The sequence below is a fragment of the Moschus berezovskii genome, chromosome 6 (assembly GCF_049115385.1).
Source record: "Moschus berezovskii isolate FMDL1 chromosome 6, NW_MosBer_1.0, whole genome shotgun sequence".
NCBI lineage: Eukaryota > Metazoa > Chordata > Mammalia > Artiodactyla > Moschidae > Moschus > Moschus berezovskii.
In genome coordinates this window covers 52,077,360-52,100,109 of record NC_142465.1, presented here as the reverse complement: position 1 = coordinate 52,100,109, position 22,750 = coordinate 52,077,360, and the positions used below count along the sequence as shown (strand labels likewise).

At 40.3% G+C, this 22,750-nt stretch overlaps 1 protein-coding gene across 5 annotated transcripts in view; it reads right to left on the bottom strand.

Moving 5' to 3' along the window:
* Positions 1–22,750, bottom strand: part of GRIP1 (glutamate receptor interacting protein 1) — a 770,922-nt gene that overhangs the window by 60,992 nt on the left and 687,180 nt on the right. For all 5 annotated transcript variants that reach the window (XM_088837043.1, XM_088837040.1, XM_088837039.1 and 2 more), the window contains 2 exons: positions 16,350–16,419; positions 14,626–14,771 (listed from right to left, as the gene is read on the bottom strand). In XM_088837043.1, the coding sequence (XP_088693169.1) occupies positions 14,626–14,771; positions 16,350–16,419 (216 nt within the window). The remainder of the gene's footprint in view (positions 1–14,625; positions 14,772–16,349; positions 16,420–22,750) is intronic.

Sequence of the window (22,750 nt, the reverse complement as noted above, 5' to 3'; positions counted from 1 at the left end):
CCACATCAAGCCTTCAGCAGCTCTGGTGGTTTACACACTTCTTCCACGGTTCTATTTTACTTGTGGTCAATAGGCTGCCGCTAGCCTGCCAGGCAGCTGCTGAAAGAAACACCAGGATACAGAGTAACCCAAACCGGAGGCAGAGTCACAGGCTAACTTTTTCTACACTGCGACACATCATTACACATCAGAGCTGGGTTTTACATAAGCGATAAGGGTATTACTGGAAGAGTACACGTACTTTGCAATCTCTGCCAACAACTATATCCTGCATAAAATTCTAGGTGAGCTATTTGATTAGTAAACCTTGGTATGGTAAATATTAGTTACCAAGGAGGCACTCTGATGTGCCTGCCAGTGGGAAGACCTGGCCATTTTACTGCCCTTCTTCCTTACAGGGCAAGCATGAACACTGGCATGCCAATGGGCACCAAGCATTCTGGATCTGGCCATCAGCTCTTTACGGGAGTTGTGGGAAATGCCAGTTACCAAGTACATGGAACCCAGCTGCCCAGAGCCCAGAAATCTGTGGGAAGTTTCCACTGAAACTTCAGTCCAGATGAAAACCACCACTGGCCTGTAGGAAGTTGAGCTGGGGTGCAGTCCCACTCACTAGGAGAGTGGAGAGAAACTGACTCCAGTTAGCTCGTTCTTCAGGTAATCCAGTTATCTGAACCCACATAACAGTGAGTGCCCTGTGTTATTTCTGGACAGTTTTGCAACTTGTATCACTAAGATGACAAAATAACACCAGGAAAGGAGTAAACGTGTTTAGGACAGTTTCAGGCCACTTTATGTAGGGGGACACTTTTAATCAGGCAGCTGAGGTGTTTCAATAACAAAAGGCACTTATTTTAACACTCAGTGAGTTTAAATAGTGATGAGATGCAAGTCAAGAAAATGGCAGTATATTAAAGATGTGAAGCTATATTTAGACAATGTCAAGAATGTAGCTGATTTCTGATTTATTCAACAAATAAACTTTTGGAAACAAAAACTTAAGGAAAGATTTAAGAAACATTACAACCAAAAACAATGAATACATCTTTTTGGATTCTAATGTAGAGCAACTGTTTTTAGAAAAACTTATCTATCCATGTATATGAAAATCAGGGAGGTGGGAACATTGAGTAAAGACTGGCTCCAAATCGGGAAAGGAGTACATCAAGGCTGTATATTGTCACCCTGCTTATTTAATGTATATGCAGAGTACACAATGCAAAATGCTGGGCTGGATGAAGCACAAGCTGGAATCAAGATGGATGGGAGAAATATCAACAACCTCAGATATGCAGATGATACCACACTCACGGCAGAAAGCGAAGAACTCAAGAGCCTTTTGATGAAGCCTCCTGATAAAGGTGAAAGACGAAAGTGAAAAAGCTGGCTTAAAACTCAGCATTAAAAAAACTAAGATCATGGAATCTGGTCCAATTACTTCATGGCAAATAGATGGGGAAACAATGGAAACAGTGAGAGACTTTTATTTTGGGGGGTTCCAAAATCACTGCAATGGCAAGCCACTCCAGTACTATTGCCTAGAAAATCCCATGGATGGAGGAGCCTGGTAGGCTGCAGTCCATGGGGTCGCTAAGGGTCGGACATGACTGAGCGACTTCACTTTTCACTTTCACACATTGGAGAAGGAAATGGCAACCCACTCCTGTGTTCTTGCCTGGAGAATCCCGGGGACGGGGGAGCCTGGTGGGCTTCCGTCTATGGGGTCACACAGAGTCGGACACGACTGAAGTGACTTAGCAGTAGCAAAATCACTGCAGATGGTGACTGCAGTCATGAAATTCAAAGACGCTTGCTCCTTGGAAGAAAGTTATGGTCAACTCAGACAGCATGTTAAAAAATTGACACATTACTTTGCTGACAAAGGTCCGGGTAGTCAAATCTATGTTTTTTCCAGTAGTCATGTATGGATGTGAGAGTCGGACTATAAAGAAAGCTGAGCACCGAAGAATTGATGCTTTTGAACTGTGGTGTTGGAGAAGACTCTTGAGAGTCCTTTGGACTGCAGGGAGATCCAACCAGTCCATCCTAAAGGAGATCAGTCCTGGGTGTTCACTGGAAGAACTGATGCTGAAGCTGAAACTCCAATACTATGGCCACCTGATGTGAACAACTGACTCATTGGAAAAGACCTTGATGCTGGGAAAGATTGAAGACAGGAGGAGAAGGGGACGACAGAGGATGAGATGGTTGGATGGCATCACTGATGCAATGGACATGAGTTTGAGTAAGCTCTGGGAGTTGGTGATGGACAGGGAAGCCTGGCGTGCTGTAGTCCATGGGGTCACAGAGTCGGACATGACTAAGCAACTGAACTGAACTGAACTGAAAAATTATTGCTATTGCGATGATATTTAGTTATGAATTTTAGAAGTCTTTTATAAGAGTACTGTTATTATATCTATTATACAGAGTGAAGTAAGCCAGAAAGAAAAACACCAATACAGTATACTAACGCATATATATGGAATTTAGAATGATGCAAATGATAACCCTGTATACGAGACAGCAAAAGAGACACAGATGTATAGAACAGTCTTTGGGACTCTGTGGGAGAGGGTGAGGGTGGGATGATTTGGGAGAATGGCATTGAAACACGTATGTTGTCATATGTGAAACGAATCACCAGTTCAGAGTTGATGCATGTTACAGGATGCTCAGGGCTGGTGTGCAGGGATGACCCAGAGGGAGGATAAAGGGAGGAGGGAGGTGGGAGGGGGGGTTCAGGAGGAGGAACTCATGTACACCCGGGGTGGATTCATGTCAATGTATGGCAAAACCAACCAATATAATATTGTAAAATAATTAGCCTCCAATAAAAAAAATAAAATAAAAAAAAGACAGAAAAAAGAGTATTGTTTAGGGATACGTTAATAATATTTGCAACATGCAATGATATGATGTCTAAAATTTCTTGAAAATAATTCAGTGTATGGGCGGGATGGGGAAATTAGGGTGGGAGTAGCTCTAAAGCAATATTGATTCTAAGTTAATAGCTATTAATGCTAGGTGATGTAGGATGGTTCATTCAGTTCAGTTCAGTTCAGTCACTCAGTCGTGTCCAGTTCTTTGCGACCCCATGAATCACAGCACGCCAGGCCTCCCTGTCCATTACCAACTCTCGGAGTTCACCCAAATTCGTGTCCATTGAGTCGGTGATGCCATCCAGCCATCTCATCCTCTGTCGTCCCTTTCTCCACCCTCCCCCAATCCCTCCTAGCATTAGGGTCTTTTCCAATGAGTCAACTCTTCGCATGAGGTGGCCAAAGTATTGGAGTTTCAGCTTCAGCATCAGTCCTTCCAATGAACACCCAGGATTGATCTCCTTTAGGATGGACTGGTTGGATCTCCTTGCTGTCCAAGGGACTCTCAAGAGTCTTCTCCAACACCACAGTTCAAAAGCATCAATTCTTTGGCGCTCAGCTTTCTTCCCCGTCCAACTCTCACATCCATACATGACCACTGGAAAAACCAAAGCCTTGACTAGACGGACCTAGGTTGGCAAAGTAATGTCTCTGCTTTTTAATATGCTATCTAGGTTGGTCATAACTTTCCTTCCAAGGAGTAAGTGTCTTTTAATTTCATGGCTGCAATCACCACCTGGTGGGCTGCGTCTATGGGGTTGCACAGAGTCGGACACGACTGAAGTGACTTAGCAGCAGCAGCAGCAGCAGCAGCAGCAACCCTCACTTTGGAACATGGCTTAGCTGTTTTATCTTTCTGCAAACCTTCCAAGCTCCTTAGCTGAGACTAGAGACCTTTTCCATGAGATCCTACAGCTCTTATGTATTCTTGCAGTTTTCCCATACTTCTTTATAAAAATTTTTTGCCTCCTCTCTTCCCACTGAGGAGAAAAATTGAATTTAAATTCTTCCTAATTAGAGAAATTAAACAGGAAGGAATAAGGTTTGGTCAGGTTGAGCTTTGGAGGGTCACACACCATTGTAATGTAACATTTAAGATTCTTTGCTCCCTGAAAACCAGTTTTTTAAAAATTGAGTATAGCTCATTTACAATGTTATGTTAGTTTTAGGTGTATAGCAAAGTGATTCAGTTATATATACATATATATCTTTTCTGTTCAGATTCTTTTCCTTTCTACCTGAGAACCAATTTTTGCCCCCATTGGGAATTCATGATCTAGTATATGCTTTCTGCTGTATGTTTTAATTCTCTCTCTACATGTCTCCTTCATCAGAATAGGATCACCTTGAAAATTCATGTGTTTTTTTTTTTACTGGAATATAATTTTTTACAATGTCGTGTTAGTTTCTGCTGTACAATGAAGTGAATCAGCTATATGAATATATATAGCCCCTCTCTCTTGCGTTTCCCTCCCACCCTCACCTTCCCACCCATCTAGGTCATCACAGAGTACTGAGCTGAGCTGTCTGTGCTAGACAGCAGGTTCCCACTAGCCATCTATTTTACACATGGTAGTGTAATAGCAAGGACATGGAAGCAACCTAAATATGCACTGACAGACGAATGGATAAAGAAGATGTGGCACATATATGTGATGGAATATTACTTAGCCATAGAAAGAAAAGAAATTGGGTCACTTGTAGAGGCATGGATGGACTGAGTCTGTCACACAGAGTGAAGGAAAGCTGAAAGAGAAGAACAAGTATCATATGTTAACATAAACATGCTGAATCTAGAGAACTACTACAGATGAACCCATGAGCAGGACAGAATCAAGACGCAGATGTCGAGAACAGACATGTGGACACAGTAGGGGAAGGAAGGATGGGATGAACTGGGAGATTAGGATTGGCATATACACTAGTATGTGTGAAGTATTTTTCGTCTCCATGTGCCCAGAGCCTAGAACTATGCTTAGCATCACAGAGGCTACAGTTAAGTGCCTGAACAAAAGAGCAAAAGGACAAATACCTGTTAGCAGGAAGTTACAGGGAGTCACCATTCTGGCTGCTCCAAGGTCTAGTTTCCTTCTCCAAGGTGATGCAAACCCAATCAAGCTCATTCAAAGAGAGAGAATACAGCTTGAGCTGCTGGAGTTAGCTGCAGGCTGCACTTCCAAATCCATCTGCCTTCTCAGGCAGCAGCCCAACTGGCAGCTGTACAGCCCTGCAGCTTGTGAAGAGGGTGATAACTGCCATTTATGCTCAGACCATTTTGGAGGTGGAAGCCCTCCAAGACACTCTCTCTCCTTGAGGCTGTTCCAACTAAGAAAGGAGCAACTAGAGTGTTGAACCAGAACAGAAACTTTCTGAGAAGGAAGAATGTAGATCACCAGGAAGTTGCAAAGAGAGCCTAAACAGATGTTAATGATATTATAAACAGCTTCTATATCAAAACAGAAGGTTTACCACTATTAATGAAAGACGTGAAAGGGGGCCAGCCAACTTCTTTGTTCTGCTCAGCTCCCTAGTTAAGGAAATTAATGGGACCATGGAACAGATGCAAAATTGCAGCATTACTTATCTGCAATGTTATTCCCGGGCTTCTTGAGTAGCGTCTGTTTAAGAAAACGAGCACTATCTAGTTTGAATTCATCATGGCATCTGCTTATGTGGCCAAATAGGAGTCTTGGATTTGGGAGAGGGCCTTTGGAATTCATAAATATACAGGTCAATTAAAGTTCACTCAATGACATGCTCATGTCATTGAGCACGGTTATATTTCTTGGAGGGGGCAGACCTGAGAAAATGAAGCATTTAAAAAATATCCTCTACAGCTGCCTGTACTGGTTTTTCCAGTAGTCATTTATGGATGGGAGAGCTGGACCATAAAGAAGGCTGAGTGCTGAAGAACTTTTGAATTTGGTGCTTGAGAAGAATCTCGAGAGTCCTTTGGATAGTAAAGAGATCAAACCAGCAAATCCTAAAGGAAATCAACTCTGAATATTCATTGGAAGGACTGATGCGGAAGCTGAAGCTCCAATCCTTTGGCCACTTGATACAAAGAGCTGATTCATCAGAAAAAACCCCAATGCTGGGAAATATTGAGGGCAGGAGGAGAAGGGGATAACAGAGGATGAGATGGTTGGATGGCATCACTGACGCAATGGACATGAGTTTGAACAAGCTCCAGGAGATGGTGATGGACAGGGAAGCCTGGCAAGCTGCAGTCCATGGTGCTGCAAAGAGTTGGACATGACTGAGTGACTGAACAGTAATAATCATGGAATTAAATGACGAAATCTGAAAAAGATTCATTTGTGAAACAACGGATTATGACATGATTGCCACTGAATGCAATGAGAAAAGGTCAATCTTTTCCATAAATAGTGCTGGTTAACTTAGATAGTCACATGAAAAAATAAACATTGTTCCAGGATAGGGAAACCTGACATCCATGAGGTCACAAAAAGTCGGACACGACTTAGCCACTGAACAATAACAGCTGCCTGACTGTTGTGTAGTCATGTGACCTGGCCTTATCAAAATAATGCTCCAAGGAGTTGTTGAATGTTTAAGAGTAGAATTCTAATTCCTTTCTTTGTTTGTTTATTTGGCTGCGACTGGTCTTAGTCGTGGTGTGTGAGCTCTAGAGCATGTGGGCTCAGGAGTTAGGGTATGTGAGTTTAGCTGCTCTGTGGCACGTGGGATCTTAGTTCCCTGACCAGGGATTGAACCTGGATCCCCTGCATGGCAAGGCATATTCTTAGCCACTGGACCATGAGGGGAGTCTGCTAAATTCATGTAAGTGATCATTTGTAAGTCTCCAAATTAGGTTGTTTCCTGACAGTGCTTCTCAAAGTATAGTTTTGGGACCAGTAATTTCAGCATTATTTGAGAATTTATTAGCAGTACCAATTCTCAGCTTTATCCCAGACTTGTAAGAATCTGAAACTCTGAGAGAGTGGGACCCAGTCACTTGTATTTCAGCAAGTCCTCTGGGTGATTGTGATGTTGACTTCAGTTTGAAAGCCATTACTGCTTTGAGATAAAGCAGAAACAAGGGAAGAGTATTTTTTAAAAAAATCTATCAGGATTTTTTTTCCTGCAGCCAGCCGCTTGCCAAAATAACCCCTACCACACCTTGCACAGCCAGGATCATTCTTGGTTGCTCATGATAGGGCATTCTGTTATTTCAATCTAGATTTGATGGGAAAAAAGCTGCTGAAAATTACTTAGCTGGCTTAACACTGATGAACTGAAAAAGTAAAAAATGAAAGGCCAAATCTTTGAAAGGCAGATTTAACTGGTACTAGTCAAGGCTATGGTTTTTCCTGTGGTCATGTATGGATGTGAGAGTTGGACTGTGAAGAAAGCTGATCGCCGAAGAATTGATGCTTTTGAACTGTGGTGTTGGAGAAGACTCTTGAGAGTCCCTTGGACTGCAAGAAGATCCAACCAGTCTATTCTAAAGGAGATCAATCCTGGGTGTTCATTGGAAGGACTGATGCTAAAGCTGAAACTGCAATACTTTGGCCACCTCATGCGACGAGCTTACTCACTGGAAAAGACTCTGATGCTGGGAAAGGTTGGGGGCGGGAGGAGGAGGGGACGACAGAGAATGAGATGGCTGGATGGCATCACCGACTCTGTGGACATGAGTTTGAGTGAACTCCGGGAGTTGGTGATGAACAGGGAGGCCTGGCGTGCTGTGATTCATGGGGTCGCTGAGAGTCGGACACGACTGAGCGACTGAACTGAACTGAAGTGAACTTAAGGCTATATTTGCATAAGACTCTATTTGGAAATGTGGAAAAAGTCATTTGCTTCAGATAGGACAAGTTGCAGCCTGGAAATGTTTCTCTATGCAGATTAGAGCTGGTGAAGGGAAAGTACTGAATTTATGGTCTCTAGAAACAAGCTGTATATTAGAAGTGAGGCGCTCTACATCAAGAGAGATATCATTAGCAGCTATGAGTTTGACTGGCACAAAGGCAGTGACACAAAGTAGACCCTTATAAATTATCTGGGAGGGATCTGGAAGCCCCCCTCTATTTCTTGCCACAACTTCCCCAAAATTCTCTACTGTTTTGCTCTCAGAGCTCTAAACACTCCCCTCTTCATACACATTTGGATCTAGATGCAGACAAGGCAATAGATCTTTAAAGGGGGTTATTGCATCTTTGAGGTCTTGGTGATTAGGTAACAGCCGTTGTTTTAATGCTCAACCCAGAAAAGCACCCATTGGCTCTGTGTGTGTTCCATCGCTCAGTTGTGTCTGCCTCTTTGTGACCTCATTGACTATATCTTGCCAGGCTCCTCTGTCCATAAGATTTTCTAGGTAAGAATCCTGGAGTGGGTTGCCATTTCCTATTTCCGGGAATCTTCCTGACTCAGGGATCAGGCTCAGGTATCTCTTGCGTCTCCTGTATTGGCAGGCATATTCTTTACCACTGCACCACCTGGGAAGCCCACCCATCCATTGGCTCTACTTGATTTATTCTCCTGTAGTAGTGAAACGATGACAAATGCAAAAGCTCCTCTAGGCACAGCAACAATAGAATATAGGAGGGGAACCATTAGACTCCTAAGTGTTTCAAAAAATTTGGCTATTGTAAAATAAAGCTAAAATTAATTTTAAAAACATCCTAATAATGGCTGTTGGGAGTCAGTATTCATTGGGCCTTACTTAGTGCCATACATTATTGAGTGCTTAAATATATCACCTCGTTTGATCCCTAAAACAGTCATGTGAAGGAGACATGCAATAGACGTTATGGATGATACTAATAAAGAAATTAATTTTCCCGAGTTCGCCAGCTTGTCATTTGTGAAGTCAGTCTAGTGTTTTTAGTCATTATATTCTATTGCTTCCCCCAGCCTGGGCTAGAAACAGAGTTAATCCGGACTCTCTTAAATGCATCTTCAATACTTCAGTAAGTGATTGCAATCACTGGTTCACTGACAAAATACTCAGGCCTCATTCCTCAGCAAAATAGCTCCCCATTGGCTTCTGGGATAAAATTCAAATCCCTTTTTTTTTAAAAAAATTAATCTTAATAATTAACCCAATGTAGCAAAGTACTACTTCAACATATAATCAATCTAAATAAATTATTACTGAGATATTCTATATTTTTTGTACTAAGTCTTGAAAAATTCAGTATGGAATTCTCCAGGCAAGAATATTGGAATGAGTTTCCATTTCCTCCTCCAGGGGATCTTCCACAACTCCTGTGTTGGCAGGTAGATTCTTTACCCGTGAGCCACCTGGGAAGCCCATTTTATATTTACAGTGTCTCAATTTGGATGCTAAAATTTCCACACTTAATAGGTGAAATGTAGTCCAATGAAAAAAAAATGTGTTTAATGGAATAATATTTTATCTTGCTTTTGTTTTAAAATTTAAACTGTAGGTTAGAAGGACCATAATGATCTGGTTTCAGTGTGTCTGTCTCCTCACCTACTACTGAGTCCTTACACAAACTTTCTGCTTCAGGTGTATGTGCTATTAGGATGTGCCATGCTCTCTGACTTCCTCTGGTTCCTACTCTTCCTCTTGTTAATTTTTAACAACACCTCCCAAATACCTTTGAAATCAGGGTTGCTAGAAGCATTTACTTGAGTTCCCCAGTCTCAAATGGGTGACTTCACATTCTCTTAACATTTTGTACACACACCTAGAACATTCATCATACAGCTAATTATTTTCTTCTGTTTCTCTATAAGGTGGTAACTGATTTAAGGGCAGAGATTGTGTCCTTTTTAATCTAAGGACTGGCAGTCTCTAGTACCTTACAGACACTAAATAAATGCCAGTGGCATGACTGAATGAGAAACGAACACTTTAACAATGTTTGAAAACAGTTCTGCCATCTCCCTGCAACGCAGAGCAATGAAACTGCTGCAGCTGGAGGACACACTTACATTTTGAACAACATCTGTTAAACTCAACTGCAGTATTACTAGTTTAGGAAACCAAGTTATATCAAGTACAATTATAAATTTGCTGTAACTGATGACAGAACCAAGGATGGAGAGGAGCAGACAGTTAAGGAAAGAACTGGGGACTTCCTTGGTGTACAGTGGATAGAAATCTGCCTGCCAATGCCGGGGGGAAATGGGTTCAATCCCTGGTCTGGGAAGATTTCGCATGCTGCGGGCAACTAAAGCCTGTATATCACAACTGCTGGAGCCCTTGAGCTCTAGGGCCCCCGAGAACCACAACTAATGAGCCCCTGTGCCACAACTACTGAAGTCCATGCCCCTAGAGCCCGTGCTCTGCAACGAGAAGCCACTGCCAATGAGAAGCTTGTGTACCACCAAGACTAGCCCCCGATCATCGCAGCTAGAGAAAGCCCACGTGCAGCAATGAAGATCCCGCTCGACCAAATAAAATAAGGTCAATAAATAAATAACAGAGAACTGGAAGACTCCCGAAGTCTACTGGTATAGAAAGTCCAATATTCGTGTAAGTAATATTTTAGAGAGCGAAGAATATATACTGCATATTACCATTCTGATTACAATTCAAATATTGAGACAATTTAAATCACCAGCTTAATTTCAGATTAAGCAGCGTTAGTTCAGTTCAGTCACTCAGTTGTGTCCGACTCTTTGCGACCCCAGGGACTGCAGCATGTCAGGCTTCCCTGTCCATCACCAACTCCCAGAGCTTGCTCAAACTCATGTCCATCGAGTCAGTGGTGCCATCCAACCATCTCATCCTCTGTTGTCCCCTTCTCCTCCTGCCTTCAATTTTAAATCACCAGCTTAATTTCAGATTAAATACAGTGTCAAACTTTCAAAATCAGTGACTATTGTCATGAATAGTGCTTATTTTCCACTCTTTATATCTTGACCTAGGATCAGAACTAATGTGGGGAGAGGCATTTCAGAATATAATAATTATAACAAAATAGTCCCAAGTTACTGAATACTGACTGTGCCAGTAATTCTCTCAACAAGCCACAGCTGCACCCCAAGGGGGGTATTATTTTGTACATATTACTGAAAGTACAACCAAATCTCAGGCAGGTTAAGTAACTTGCCCAGACTCATGCAGCTCAAATGTAGTAGAACTGAACTTTAAACACAGGTCTGATTTAAAAGTGTGCTCTTTATGACTATGTAGTCAGCCTTGAACTAGTCGACGTCCAAGTTTTGCATTGAATAATCCCCTCCTTGCTTTGCTCTGAATAAAAAAGAACTTGGTTACTCAAATTATACTTGTATTCTCATGGTGGAGAAGGATATGAAAACACTCAAATTCTTCCAAATCAATGATCAGGTGATAATGTTCAGTTCAGTTCAGTTCAGTTCAGTCGCTCAGTCGTGTCCGACTCTCCGCGACCCCATGAATCACGGCACGCCAGGCCTCCCTGTCCATCACCAACTCCCGGAGTACACTCAAACTCATGTCCACAGAGTCGGTGATGCCATCTAGCCATCTTATTCTCTGTCGTCCCCTTCTCCTCCCGCCCCCAACCTTTCCCAGCATCAGAGTCTTTTCCAGTGAGTCAACTCATTGCATGAGGTGGCCAAAGTATTGCAGTTTCAGCTTTAGCATCAGTCCCTCCAATGAACATCCAGGATTGATCTCCTTTAGAATGGACTGGTTGGATCTCCTTGCAGTATAAGGGACTCTCAAGAGTCTTCTCCAACACCACAGTTCAAAACCATCGATTCTTCGGCGATCAGCTTTCTTCACAGTCCAACTCTCACATCCATACATGACCACAGGAAAAACCATTGCCTTGACTAGACGGACCTTGGTTGGCAAAGTAATGTCTCTGCTTTTTAATATACTATCAAGGTTGGTCATAACTTTCCTTCCAAGGAGCAAGCGTCTTTTAATTTCATGGCTGCAATCAGCATCTGCAGTGATTTTGGAGCCCCCCAAAATAAAGTCTGACACTGTTTCCACTGTTTTTCCATCTATTTCCCATGAAGTGATGGGACCAGATGCCATGATCTTTGTTTTCTGAATGTTGAGCTTCAAACCAACCTTTTCACTCTCCTCTTTCACTTTCATCAAGAGGCTTTTGAGTTCCTCTTCACTTTCTGCCATAAGGGTAGTGTCATCTGCATATCTGAGTTAGTGGTCTGTTATAAAAATGTGTCTGAGTATAGGTTTCAGAATGCTGACTTAAGAAAATCTGGTTTGGGTAAGTATCTCTTAACACCTATATTTAGAGTCTTATTTTGGCTAGGTGAATGGTTTTCAATGCAAGATTTTAAGATTTTAAAAATTGAAACCACTTATAAATTTTAAAAAAGTACCTAACAAGCATGATCCTTACCATAGTATCAGGCATAAGGATTGTAGGGGGAAAGGACTAAAAGGGGAAAAAATGAGCCAAAGGAAAGAAGCAACTGAAGTAAGATGTGGGCCTCCAAGTGCTCAGTTGTTTCTGAAAGTTCTCAGTGTGTGTCTGCACTGCCTGGCTTTGGAACTGGGAACACTGCCAGCCACAAACATCATACATATTCATCTCTGGCTTGGCTTCTGCACTCTGCAAGGAAGGTAGCTAAGATCTGCTTAGCTTGGCAAATCATGCCAAATGGGTTTCTCCACAGGGCTTTGCCTCTTTACTAGGACAGAACCCAGCCTGATGCTGGAGGCTTTATCTTTCTTTTAAAACAAATCCACCCCCAAAAGTACCATTGAGGTATGCTTGTTAGGAAAGAAATGCAAAAGTTGGTGAGGAAAATCAGTTGCTTGTGAAATAACTAGAAGAAATCTGTGCATATTTTTAAAGGTTCATTATAAAATATATTTGGATATAATGATCCTTACCAGTGGTACTGATGGATGTAACTACCAACTTGTTTTGGCTCTGAACAGTAATCACAAACACATGGCCTGATATGACCGTGAACTCTGGATCTAGAGGATTAGATTCCAGGAGACTGCAGGACATTGACAACTGCTCATTATTGGCTGGGATGAAATTATTCAGTAGAAACTCTCTTAACCAATCTCCCTTTAACCAATTTACTGGATTCACTGTGACTCTCCATCCTCTTTGTAAAATATACCAAACAAAGCCATTGAACGCTTCAGAATAATGTTTCCCTTTGTATCAACAGCACCCTGTGTACCTCTGTTTCTGCTACCAATTGAGTCAAAAGCTTAATATTTAGAGTCAATTAGGTTTATTCCCAAGCCTGTTTATGCCGGTTTCACTTATTATTTTAACTGTATAATTTGATGAATCTTATATAACCTATGAAATATGAGTATACTGGAACTATGAAAAAGTCAAATGCCTTGGAAAGATTCAATAAGGGGGGATTATTAGGCAAAAGTCAACTAATAATTAAATAGAGGGAAAACTTGAAAACATTAGGGAGATAAAAATCTAGTTGGAGTAAGCATTCAGATTGCTTTAAGTTCTTTAAATCCTCACTGTATTAAAGCAAAACAACACAACCCCCCCCCGCCCACTGCCAAACCTAGAAATCTTACACTGTATATTATGGGTATGACTTAGGCAAACAAGTTGCAAGATTTATAACTATAGGCAGCAGAAAGTGCTGGCTTCACCCTTAAGACTGGTACATTTTTAAATTAAATGTTTATGTTATAGATATATGTCACTTTTTAGAAATCCCCGTGTTAGTTGACTCTGGTTTTGATTAACTTGGGTTCTTTTTTTTTTTTTTGACTCAAGAAAAACATTTGTTATTCTTATGTTTTGACTTGCTCTGTATATTCTTTTGGATTTTTTTTCCTTTCTTTTTCCTTTTATTTCCCACCCTCTGTTGTAGTTGTTGATTTTATTTGCACTATGAAATCTAATTAATCTTTTGAGCTTTTTTTTTTTCCTCAGTCACATATTTTATTGTTCTTATCCAAATCAGATAAAAGGGCATCTGCAGGGGGCTACTCAGATTACTGAGTCTTGGCCACAGCAGCATCAAAATGAAGTTTGCTAGAAAGATAGTCTCAGTCCCCACCTGGGGTTAGCGCTCAGGGACTGTGTTTTAACAAGGTCTTCAGGTAATCTGAAGCTTTCTCAAGTTTGAGAAGCACTGCACCTCTGTAGTCACACATTACTGGAAGCACTAAAAATGGATATAGCCCTTTAAGAAAGCAACATGGCATAAGACTCATCAGGAATCATAAAAATTCCCTTTTTATTTTGACTCAGCCATCCTACTATTTAGGAATATTTCCTAAAGAAATAATTCAAAAGAAGAAAAGTTGAATAAAGATATCTACACATAAAAATATCCACTATTGTGCCACCTACACTAAAGAAACAAATGGGAGCAATCTGAGTGAGAAGAAAAGTAAGGTAAATAAATTATGGGCAGTAAATTAAAATAATAGGTATTAAGGATTTGTAAAGCGGTACCAGGTATATATAGGTACATAAAAAATAGAACATGCACTGCAGTTATTATTTCTAGTTGATGTAATATAACATCAACTAGAAAATGACTACTTCTATTCTATTAGGGTGGTATCGGGTGATGATTTACTTTTCATCTTTAAAAATTATTTTAATACAGCTGTAACATTTATATAATGTAAATATCTTAATTATATCATTAAAAAACCCTATTATTTAAAATTCAAACTACACTTAATGCCCAATTTAAAGACTCTCTTAACTATAGAAAACACTGCTGCAATGTCACTAACCAGCTGTTGTATGTAAAACACCAAGCTAATATCTTTGGTGACAGATGGGCAGTTAGAGAAATCAGTCTTAGTTGCGGAGGTGATCAATACCTGAATTATCTTCATCTTTGCGGATTTTGAGCTTCACCAGGTCTTCACACTGCTGGAGGATCTGAACTGCATCTTCCATGGAACAGTTGTCCAGCCGGATGTTATCTATGGCTAGTAACTTATCCCCAAGTTCCAAGGTTCCTGTTCTGTTAGTAAAGGCATAGCAAATGCATGCTTAATGATGAACACTTAACCAGGTTATTTAAAAGGCATTCAGCATAAAGTAGCATTATGGTAGTCTTTAGGGGAAATGTGATTCTTCAACTTAGAAAAATTGCATTTTATTGACATATCCCCTTTCTCCAGTCTTATTTTGGATGGCTGCTGTGACATTCAATTGCAGATTATTAAGAAACATTTTTATTTTACTTTCTTTAATTAGATCAGGACAACCATTTAACTGTCACTCAGGAATTCTGAGGTTCCCAGGAAGGTGTGTAATGAGCCTGGGTTTACACGGCCCAGTTGTCCTAATGCTTCTTTGCATTGTTGCAACACCTTTGGTCCTTGGCAGTCCAGATATAGGAGAGGGTAGAGGGAGTGAGGGGAGTCAAGTGGGATGGACTTAGGGGAGGTCAGAGTTTTGGTGTCTCTGCATTTCCACCTGCACCAGGGAACTCACTGTGGCTGCAGTGGGGAGAAAAGGTGAACTGGAAAATGGCCACTGAGGGTCTCATAGTGGTTATGGACTGCTTCAGGTCTTGAAAATTTTTAAGGTCTATCATGAGATGAGAAAAACAATGAGAATGTATATTTGCTTACAGGTGCTTCTATATGTATATGCACACATATTTGTAAGGAAGGTTATGTTTTGGTAAGAACCATCCTTTATGCATTGCATCTATGATTCTGATTGCTAACTGCTTCCTAGTCTACATTCTCCCTTTCCTTCTTCTGGGTCGTCCCCTAAAGACGCACATGCCAGACTCTCTGGGCAACACCTCTCCTCCCTAGGGTTGGAAAATCACAACAACCAGAGCAAGCTGGAAAGGACAGGCAGATGTGCTTCTCCAGCCCGTGTGGCCTGCCTACCTGCCAACTGCTGTATGAGAAACAAACTATTTATGAGTTTCTTATCACAGTATCTGAACCTATATCTATATACCTAAACTAATGCCCTTCCTACTTTTTGAGTATTAAAATGTTCCTCTAATGAAATGACTGTAACAATAGATGAGATTTTTAAAACCCTTAACTAAAAAACAAAAAGAAAGTTAATAGTCTTACATCAATATTCCGAATCAATTAAAAATATTTTGATCTGTGAAACTGAAAATTTGAGAGTCCTTGATTTTCAAGGTCAATGGATCAAATAGGAGACAAACACGTTGTCTGAGGCTCAAGGGAGGATGTTGACTTGACTAGGGAGGATGTTCCAGCATCTAGTAAAACTCTCTCCAAATCTATTATTTGCATGTGAGGTGACTCTCACAATTGAGGCCACTTTCAGTTTTTTAGCTGTAAAAGTGAAGGGTGGAAGATGATCAGGCTATGTTTGACTCATGAAAGACCCTAAAATAGGTGCAAAAATAAAGCGACATTGAGGAAAAGCTCTACATGCCATTGACATTAGGGATGTCAAATATTATCAATTAATTGTGGCTGCCTGGAAAATACTGAGAATACCATGGCCCATTAACAAGGTTGTCTCGTGTGTGGAAGAAGTCATTCCTGCTGTAATTAAGAAATACCTTGGGATGAACCAGTAAATCCATCTTTCTTACCTGTGTGCCACACTGCCTTTCTTGATATCTGATATAACCAGCGGGTCTCCTGGTTTTCTACTGGATGGTGCTGTAATAATGAGGATAGAACAGTCACACCTTTATATTCACGATTCACCCATTACTGTAAAAGTCTCATTTTATAGCAACTGTTAGTGCAAGCTCAATTTGTATGCAAAGCAAAGAGAATCAGTAAATGAATTTAAAAATGTGCACATTATCCCTTCTTGATATAAAAATATGTTTGTGTTAAAGCGCTTAGAAACTTGAAAAATGCAAGCAAAGTTATTTTAAATTTCCAACTGGAGAAAGCAAGTGAAAAGCTGTCCATCAGGATTATATCTGTTTCAATCTGTGATTCTCAGCAGAGTGAAGTGAAGGGCGAAGAGTCCAGCAGTACAGTATTAAAAGCAATTGGGGGCTCCCCTTGGTGATACTTACATGTAATCCCTTCTCCCACCCCTTCTTTCACTCCTTACCAATGAGGAGATGCCACTCTTTTATGGGACCCCATCATACTACTCAAGTGTACTGTGTGGAAAGTGGATGAGAATCACTGATGTAAATTTATTTTTCCCCAGAAGGAAATCTGCTAGATAGACTGTAAATCCTAAAATTTTGTTCACAGATTCATACCTAGAGTGCTCCAAAAATGTTCAGAAATGTGACTGATAGTATATATTTTTATATAATACTCTAAACATGTACATGCAACTTTTATTGAGTTTAAAACTATTATTCTGCACAGGGGTCAGTTATGGACTTATAACTTTTCTTATGAATATTTCCATTTGGTGATAATGAAATAATAATAATGAAAAGTAATTAGGAATTAGTCTTAGAATTAATGCTCAAAATGAATTATAGTACATGTAAGAACAAAAGTATCATCTTGACCTAGAAAATTTACATTTAATTTAGGAATTCGATGATTAAAATGAACCATACCAACATTTGTAAATAACAATATGCCGCCAAGAGGAGATGTTTTGCCAACATTGAAGCCTGGAGTGATTTCCTTTTAAGCATCATTAAAAGGCCCCTAAAGTAAGATTTTATTATAAACAGTCTGATCACCCCATAATAATCGTAGAACCATATCATATCCCATAATCCCATCTGAATCCCAGGAAAACGTTTATGCACAAGAACAGATGGTTTAATATCTCAACACATCACTGAAAGAAAAAGCAAACACATATACCAATACCTTACCCACTGAGTTAGTCCACAGTAAATGTTAATGGGACTTCATCCAATCATTATTCTTAGCTTCTAGCAAAGAATGCAAAACATTCTGTTCACTATAATTAATTCATGATTTAAATCTCTACTCAACGATTTGCTATAATTTCACCAGAGAAATATAAACACTCAGCAGTTTTAACTCATGTTATATTTCAGAACAGCCAATTGTTCTGGGCATACAGCACAAAAACAAAAACTTTGACCGGTAAATACAGCTTTCCTACCATCTGCCAATGAATTTATACAGTATTTTCCCAAGCTTTAGTGACCATCAAAGAGTACTTGATACTTCCTTTGGTTTTTTAAAAAATTCATGGTCCATTGAAATGGGCTAAAACAAAATAATAGCATAGGCAACAAAATCCATCAAACTCATTTCTGTCATCCTTCTAACAGAGAAAAATAACCCTGACCTCTGAATAAACCCACACAGCTTTGCAGAGAGGTTTGAAACTTCAAATGGTCTACAGACATGTATGGTGGCCATTTCATGTTTACTACATTCTTCTGTTCCTCCTTTAATCAAGTTCCAACTTGAGGTTTGAAAGGTTCATCAGGGTGGATTCCCACTGGAGTGATGAAACTGAACCCAGAAGTGGGTCCAAATCTGTAAGAGCCCCTGACACTGTCACTACCATGCTTACTATGCACGTTTAAAGGTGGCCGTGGATTTGGGGCTTTGAGGGCTCAGTCATGGTTTGCACACTCTAGCACCATGTTTTTTCTTTTTAAAAAATTTTATTGACCTATAGTTGATTTACAATGTTGTATTAATTTCTGCTATACAGCAAAGTGATTCAGTTATACATACACACACATTTTTTCTTAATATTCTTTTCCATTATGGCTTATCACAGGATGTTGAATATTGTTCCCTGGGCTATACAGTAGGACCTAGTTTATTCATCTGATACATGAAAGCTTACATCAGCTAACCCCAACCTCTCATTCCCTCCCTTCCCCAGCCCTCTCCCCACTTGGCAACCACAAGTCTGTTCTCTATGTCCATGAGTCTGTTTCAATTTCATAATAGCTTCATTGTATCATATTTTAGATTCTATATATAAAGTGATATTGGGCTTTCCAGGTGGCACTAGTGTTAAAGCAGGTTAAGACATGCTGGTTCGATCCCTGGGTCGGGAAGTTTCCCTCTAGAAGGGAATGGCAATCAATTTCAGAATTCTTGCCTGGAGAATCCCATGGACAGAAGAGCCTGGTGGGGTACAGTTCATAGGGTCGCAGAGTCGGACATGACTGAAGCGACTTAGCATGGTACATAAAGTGATATCATATCAGTTCAGTTCAGTCCCTCAGTTGTGTCCGACTCTTTGTGATCCCATGGACTGCAGCATGCCAAGCTTCCCTGTCCGTCACCAACTCCCGGAACTTGCTCAGACTCATGTCCATTGAGTCAGTGATGCCAGCCAACAATCTCACCTGTCTTTCTTGGCCCATGGAAGCCAACCAAAATATAAGCTTTTACAAGGTTATGAATCAAAATACTAAGGACAACCAGTCACAAGCAGCCAACTAGAGTTTATAGCCAATCAAATCATTTGTTTTCTTTGCCTCCAATCTTCCTGTATATGTCTATTTCTGGACTCCTGTTGGGAGAGTGTTCCTAACTATTTCTGGTTTGACACTGTAAGATATGAATCAAGTTTTTGCTCAAATAGACTCTTAAATTTTTTAATATGCCTCATTTTATCTTTTAACACTTCCCTCTTGCATCCTTGAAGCCCTCGCCTCCTGAATCCAATTTTCCCTCCTTCTGGCTTTACTCTTTCGGTGATTGGTACACAGAGGAGCCTGGAGGGCTACAGTCCACGGGGTCACAGAACAGTCAGACATGGCTTAGGGTCTAAACAACAACAACACATTCTCTAATAGCTTCCTGAGGAAGAGCGCATGGAAAGAGAGTATTTTGAATCCTTCATAGTTGTCTTTGTTTCACTTTCAAATTTGCTAGATGGTGAATTCTAGGCTAGAAATTCCTTTTCTTCAGAACTTTGAAGGCACTCTTCCACTGGTTTCTAGATTCCAGAATTGCTATGAGTTGAGAGGCCTGATGTCATTTTGATTGTTGCTGTTTTTCAGTTGCTCAGTCGTGTGCGACTCTTTGTAACCCATGGACTGAAGCATGCCAGGCTGGATAACAAAAAAGGCCAAGCACCAGGCTTTCCTGTCCTGCACTATCCCCCAGAGTTTGCTCAAACCTTTTTTATTGTCTAGCTCTCATGTACTTAATTACTGGAAAAACCATAGCTTTGACTATATGACCCTTTGTAGGCAAAGTAATGTCTCGTCTTTTTAATACATTGTCTAGGTTTGTTATTGCTTTTCTTCCAAGGAGCAAGTGTCTTTTAATTTCATGGCTGCAGTCACCATCTGGAGTGATTTTGGAGCCCAAGAAAATTGTCACTGTTTACACTGTTTCCATATCTATTTGCCATGAAGTGATGGGACTGGATGCTATGATCTTTGTCTTTCTTTTTGTAATGCCCATTATTTGGATATTGTGTTATTTGGGCTCATCTTGTATAATTTTCCTGTCTCTTCCAGAGTCTTCATTATTTGTTGTTTTGTCCTAATTTCTAGAAATCTTCAACATTATTATCCAATATTTCTGTTGGACTTTTTTATCTCTGCCATATTCTTACTTTTCAAGAGCTGTTGGTTCCCTGTCTAGTGATGACTGATTAACAGCATTCATTGCCCCCATCCATGGTTACAGATGACGTTAATGAGTGTTTTCTTGTTTTCTTTTTTAAAGTTTTCTTCTTCTTGCATGTGCTGTTTCTGTGTTTCCTCTTTGTTTTTGGTGATAGTCTTGCATCTTAGATTCTTTCTTCCAAGTGTTTGTGCTTTTCTTAGCTGTCTGTTCACATTACAGATGGCCCTGCAAAGTAGCTGTTTGAAAGCTTGGTGCTCCAAAGTGGGGCTCCTGGAGTACGGTAGTCACTCCGTTGTCTCTTTGGGTCAGATGGCCATGGTTCTTCCTTCTGCTCAGAGGGGATTAAGCCTGGCTACCTGGCTTCTTAGAGCCTCAGGGAGAAGAACAGCAGCCTCCGCGTTCAGTGTTTCACTGGATCTCTGCTTTCAGAGCAGGACTGGGACACTCAGCTATGCCTCCCCATGCACAGACCCTCCCTTTCACGTTTTCAAGAGGATAACACTGGGCTTGCCAGGAATGGGAGGGATGGTTGGTGGTTCTGAGTGGGGGAAGGCATCTAAGGGACTCATTCATTCTTTTCATTTTTTAAGACTTTTTTTTTTTTGATGTGGACCATTTTAAAAGTCTTTATTGAATTTGTTACTATACTGTTTCTGTTTTATGTTTTGGTTTTTTGGCTGCAAGGCATGTGGAATCTTAGCTCCCTGACCAGGGACTCGACCTGCACCCTTTGCACTGGAAGGAGACGTCTTAACCACTGGATCACCAGGGAAGTCCCGGGACTCACTGATTCTTAACAGAGGTTCAGTCAGTCCCCTTGTCTTCTTAGCTCTCCTATCCTGATTCCACCATTCAGACTTGTCGGGAGTTCAGAATGCAAATCAAGTTCATTGTCAGCTTTTCCTCCTGCTTCTTTAATTTTTTTCCATCTTCTTTGCCACTTCCAAATTTGGTTGTTGTTATCAATTTTTCATTTCCTCTTCTCCTTATGGGTTTTTGCCTCTTGAAAAAGCTTATAGTGCCATTTTAAAATGGAGATATGGGGTAGGAACACAACTAAACGCATGTGGTCAAGCTCTCATCTTTTGACTCCTCAAGTTTTAATCACTGGTTGTCTGTCACTGTCAGAAACTGGCTTTTACAGTGAATGTGGCTTCTTTTCTTCTCAAACAGTTGTTGGAAGAGGTAGAAAATGATAGTTCCTATCTTTTGTTCAAAATATCTTTTGAACAAATATCTTTTGTTCAAAATTTTCTGTATCTGAAGATAGGTGAAATCTCTTGAAGTCTGAAGCTAATTAAATGTGAATCATTTCAAGAGCATTCTATAATGTCTAGTCATTCATGGAACTTATTTTGCTAGTCAAAGGACTTTGCTCAAAGGGCTTGATAAATTGTCCAAACTACACTGGAGATGTAATCACACATACACACACACACAAACTCACAAAATCATTCAGTTTTACTTTCATTATAATCATATATACATATACATTAAAATATATAGTACCTAACAAGTAAAACTAGTTATTTGATTTGAAATGGAACAGTGAGGAAAGTATTTAGCAAAATTGGTCAAAAAAACATGAAACTTTCTTTTCTAAATACATTTGAAATTTAAGGCAAAAACAACAGATTTATTGTGCTTGTTAGAAAGGCTGCTTTATGATTTTACAAAAAATAAAGCAAGCCTTTGCTCCTACAAACAGTTCAGTCAACTAAAAAGGAAAGTTGACAAATTAACTGTGCTCCCTAAATGCTGTCTTTTGCTTTTGTGATTTAGGATCCAGGAAGATTCATCAATCAGAGGGTGACAGGGATGAGTGGTAGTCTGACAGCACAGCCAAAGTGAAGTCAAACAGAAACGGTTTAAATCCCTGTTTGGCCTTTTCTTAGCTCTGGGTCTTTGGGCAGGTTATCTGGCTGAGTCTTACTTTCCTCTTTGTAAAATGGGCACAGATGTTACAAGGACACTTTCAGGATGAAATGAGAAAACACACATAAACTATTTACTGCCATGCATGGTACAAAGCAGATAAAACTCCTATGTAATAAAACTTCAAAAGAAAACATCCATACCAAAAGGTCTTTACTGACAACTAGACATGGCAGAGACAACCACAGATCTCTGACTTGAAGGGCAGGTGAGCTGTGTTGAAAGGTATGGGCTCTGGTTTCTGATTGGCTGAGGTGTCAGAGCTTCAGGATGCTGTTTTGGGTTGCAAACTGCACCCTTCTGCTAGGCTGTTCTGCTTTATTTGCCATTATAAATGACTCCATATTATAGCAATAACCTCAATAAAAGTAATGCCTGATGCTAATGTGCTATGAATGTCTCATCAGGAACTTAAGAAAATTAGTCTAAAACTGCTCACCATATCCAAACTCAGAGGGACTCATTTCTCAGTCAATTAGGTATGAAGAGTGAGCCTTAAGCCAAGTGCGAAGGGTCTGAAGGCATGTCTTCTAAGAAGGAGGCC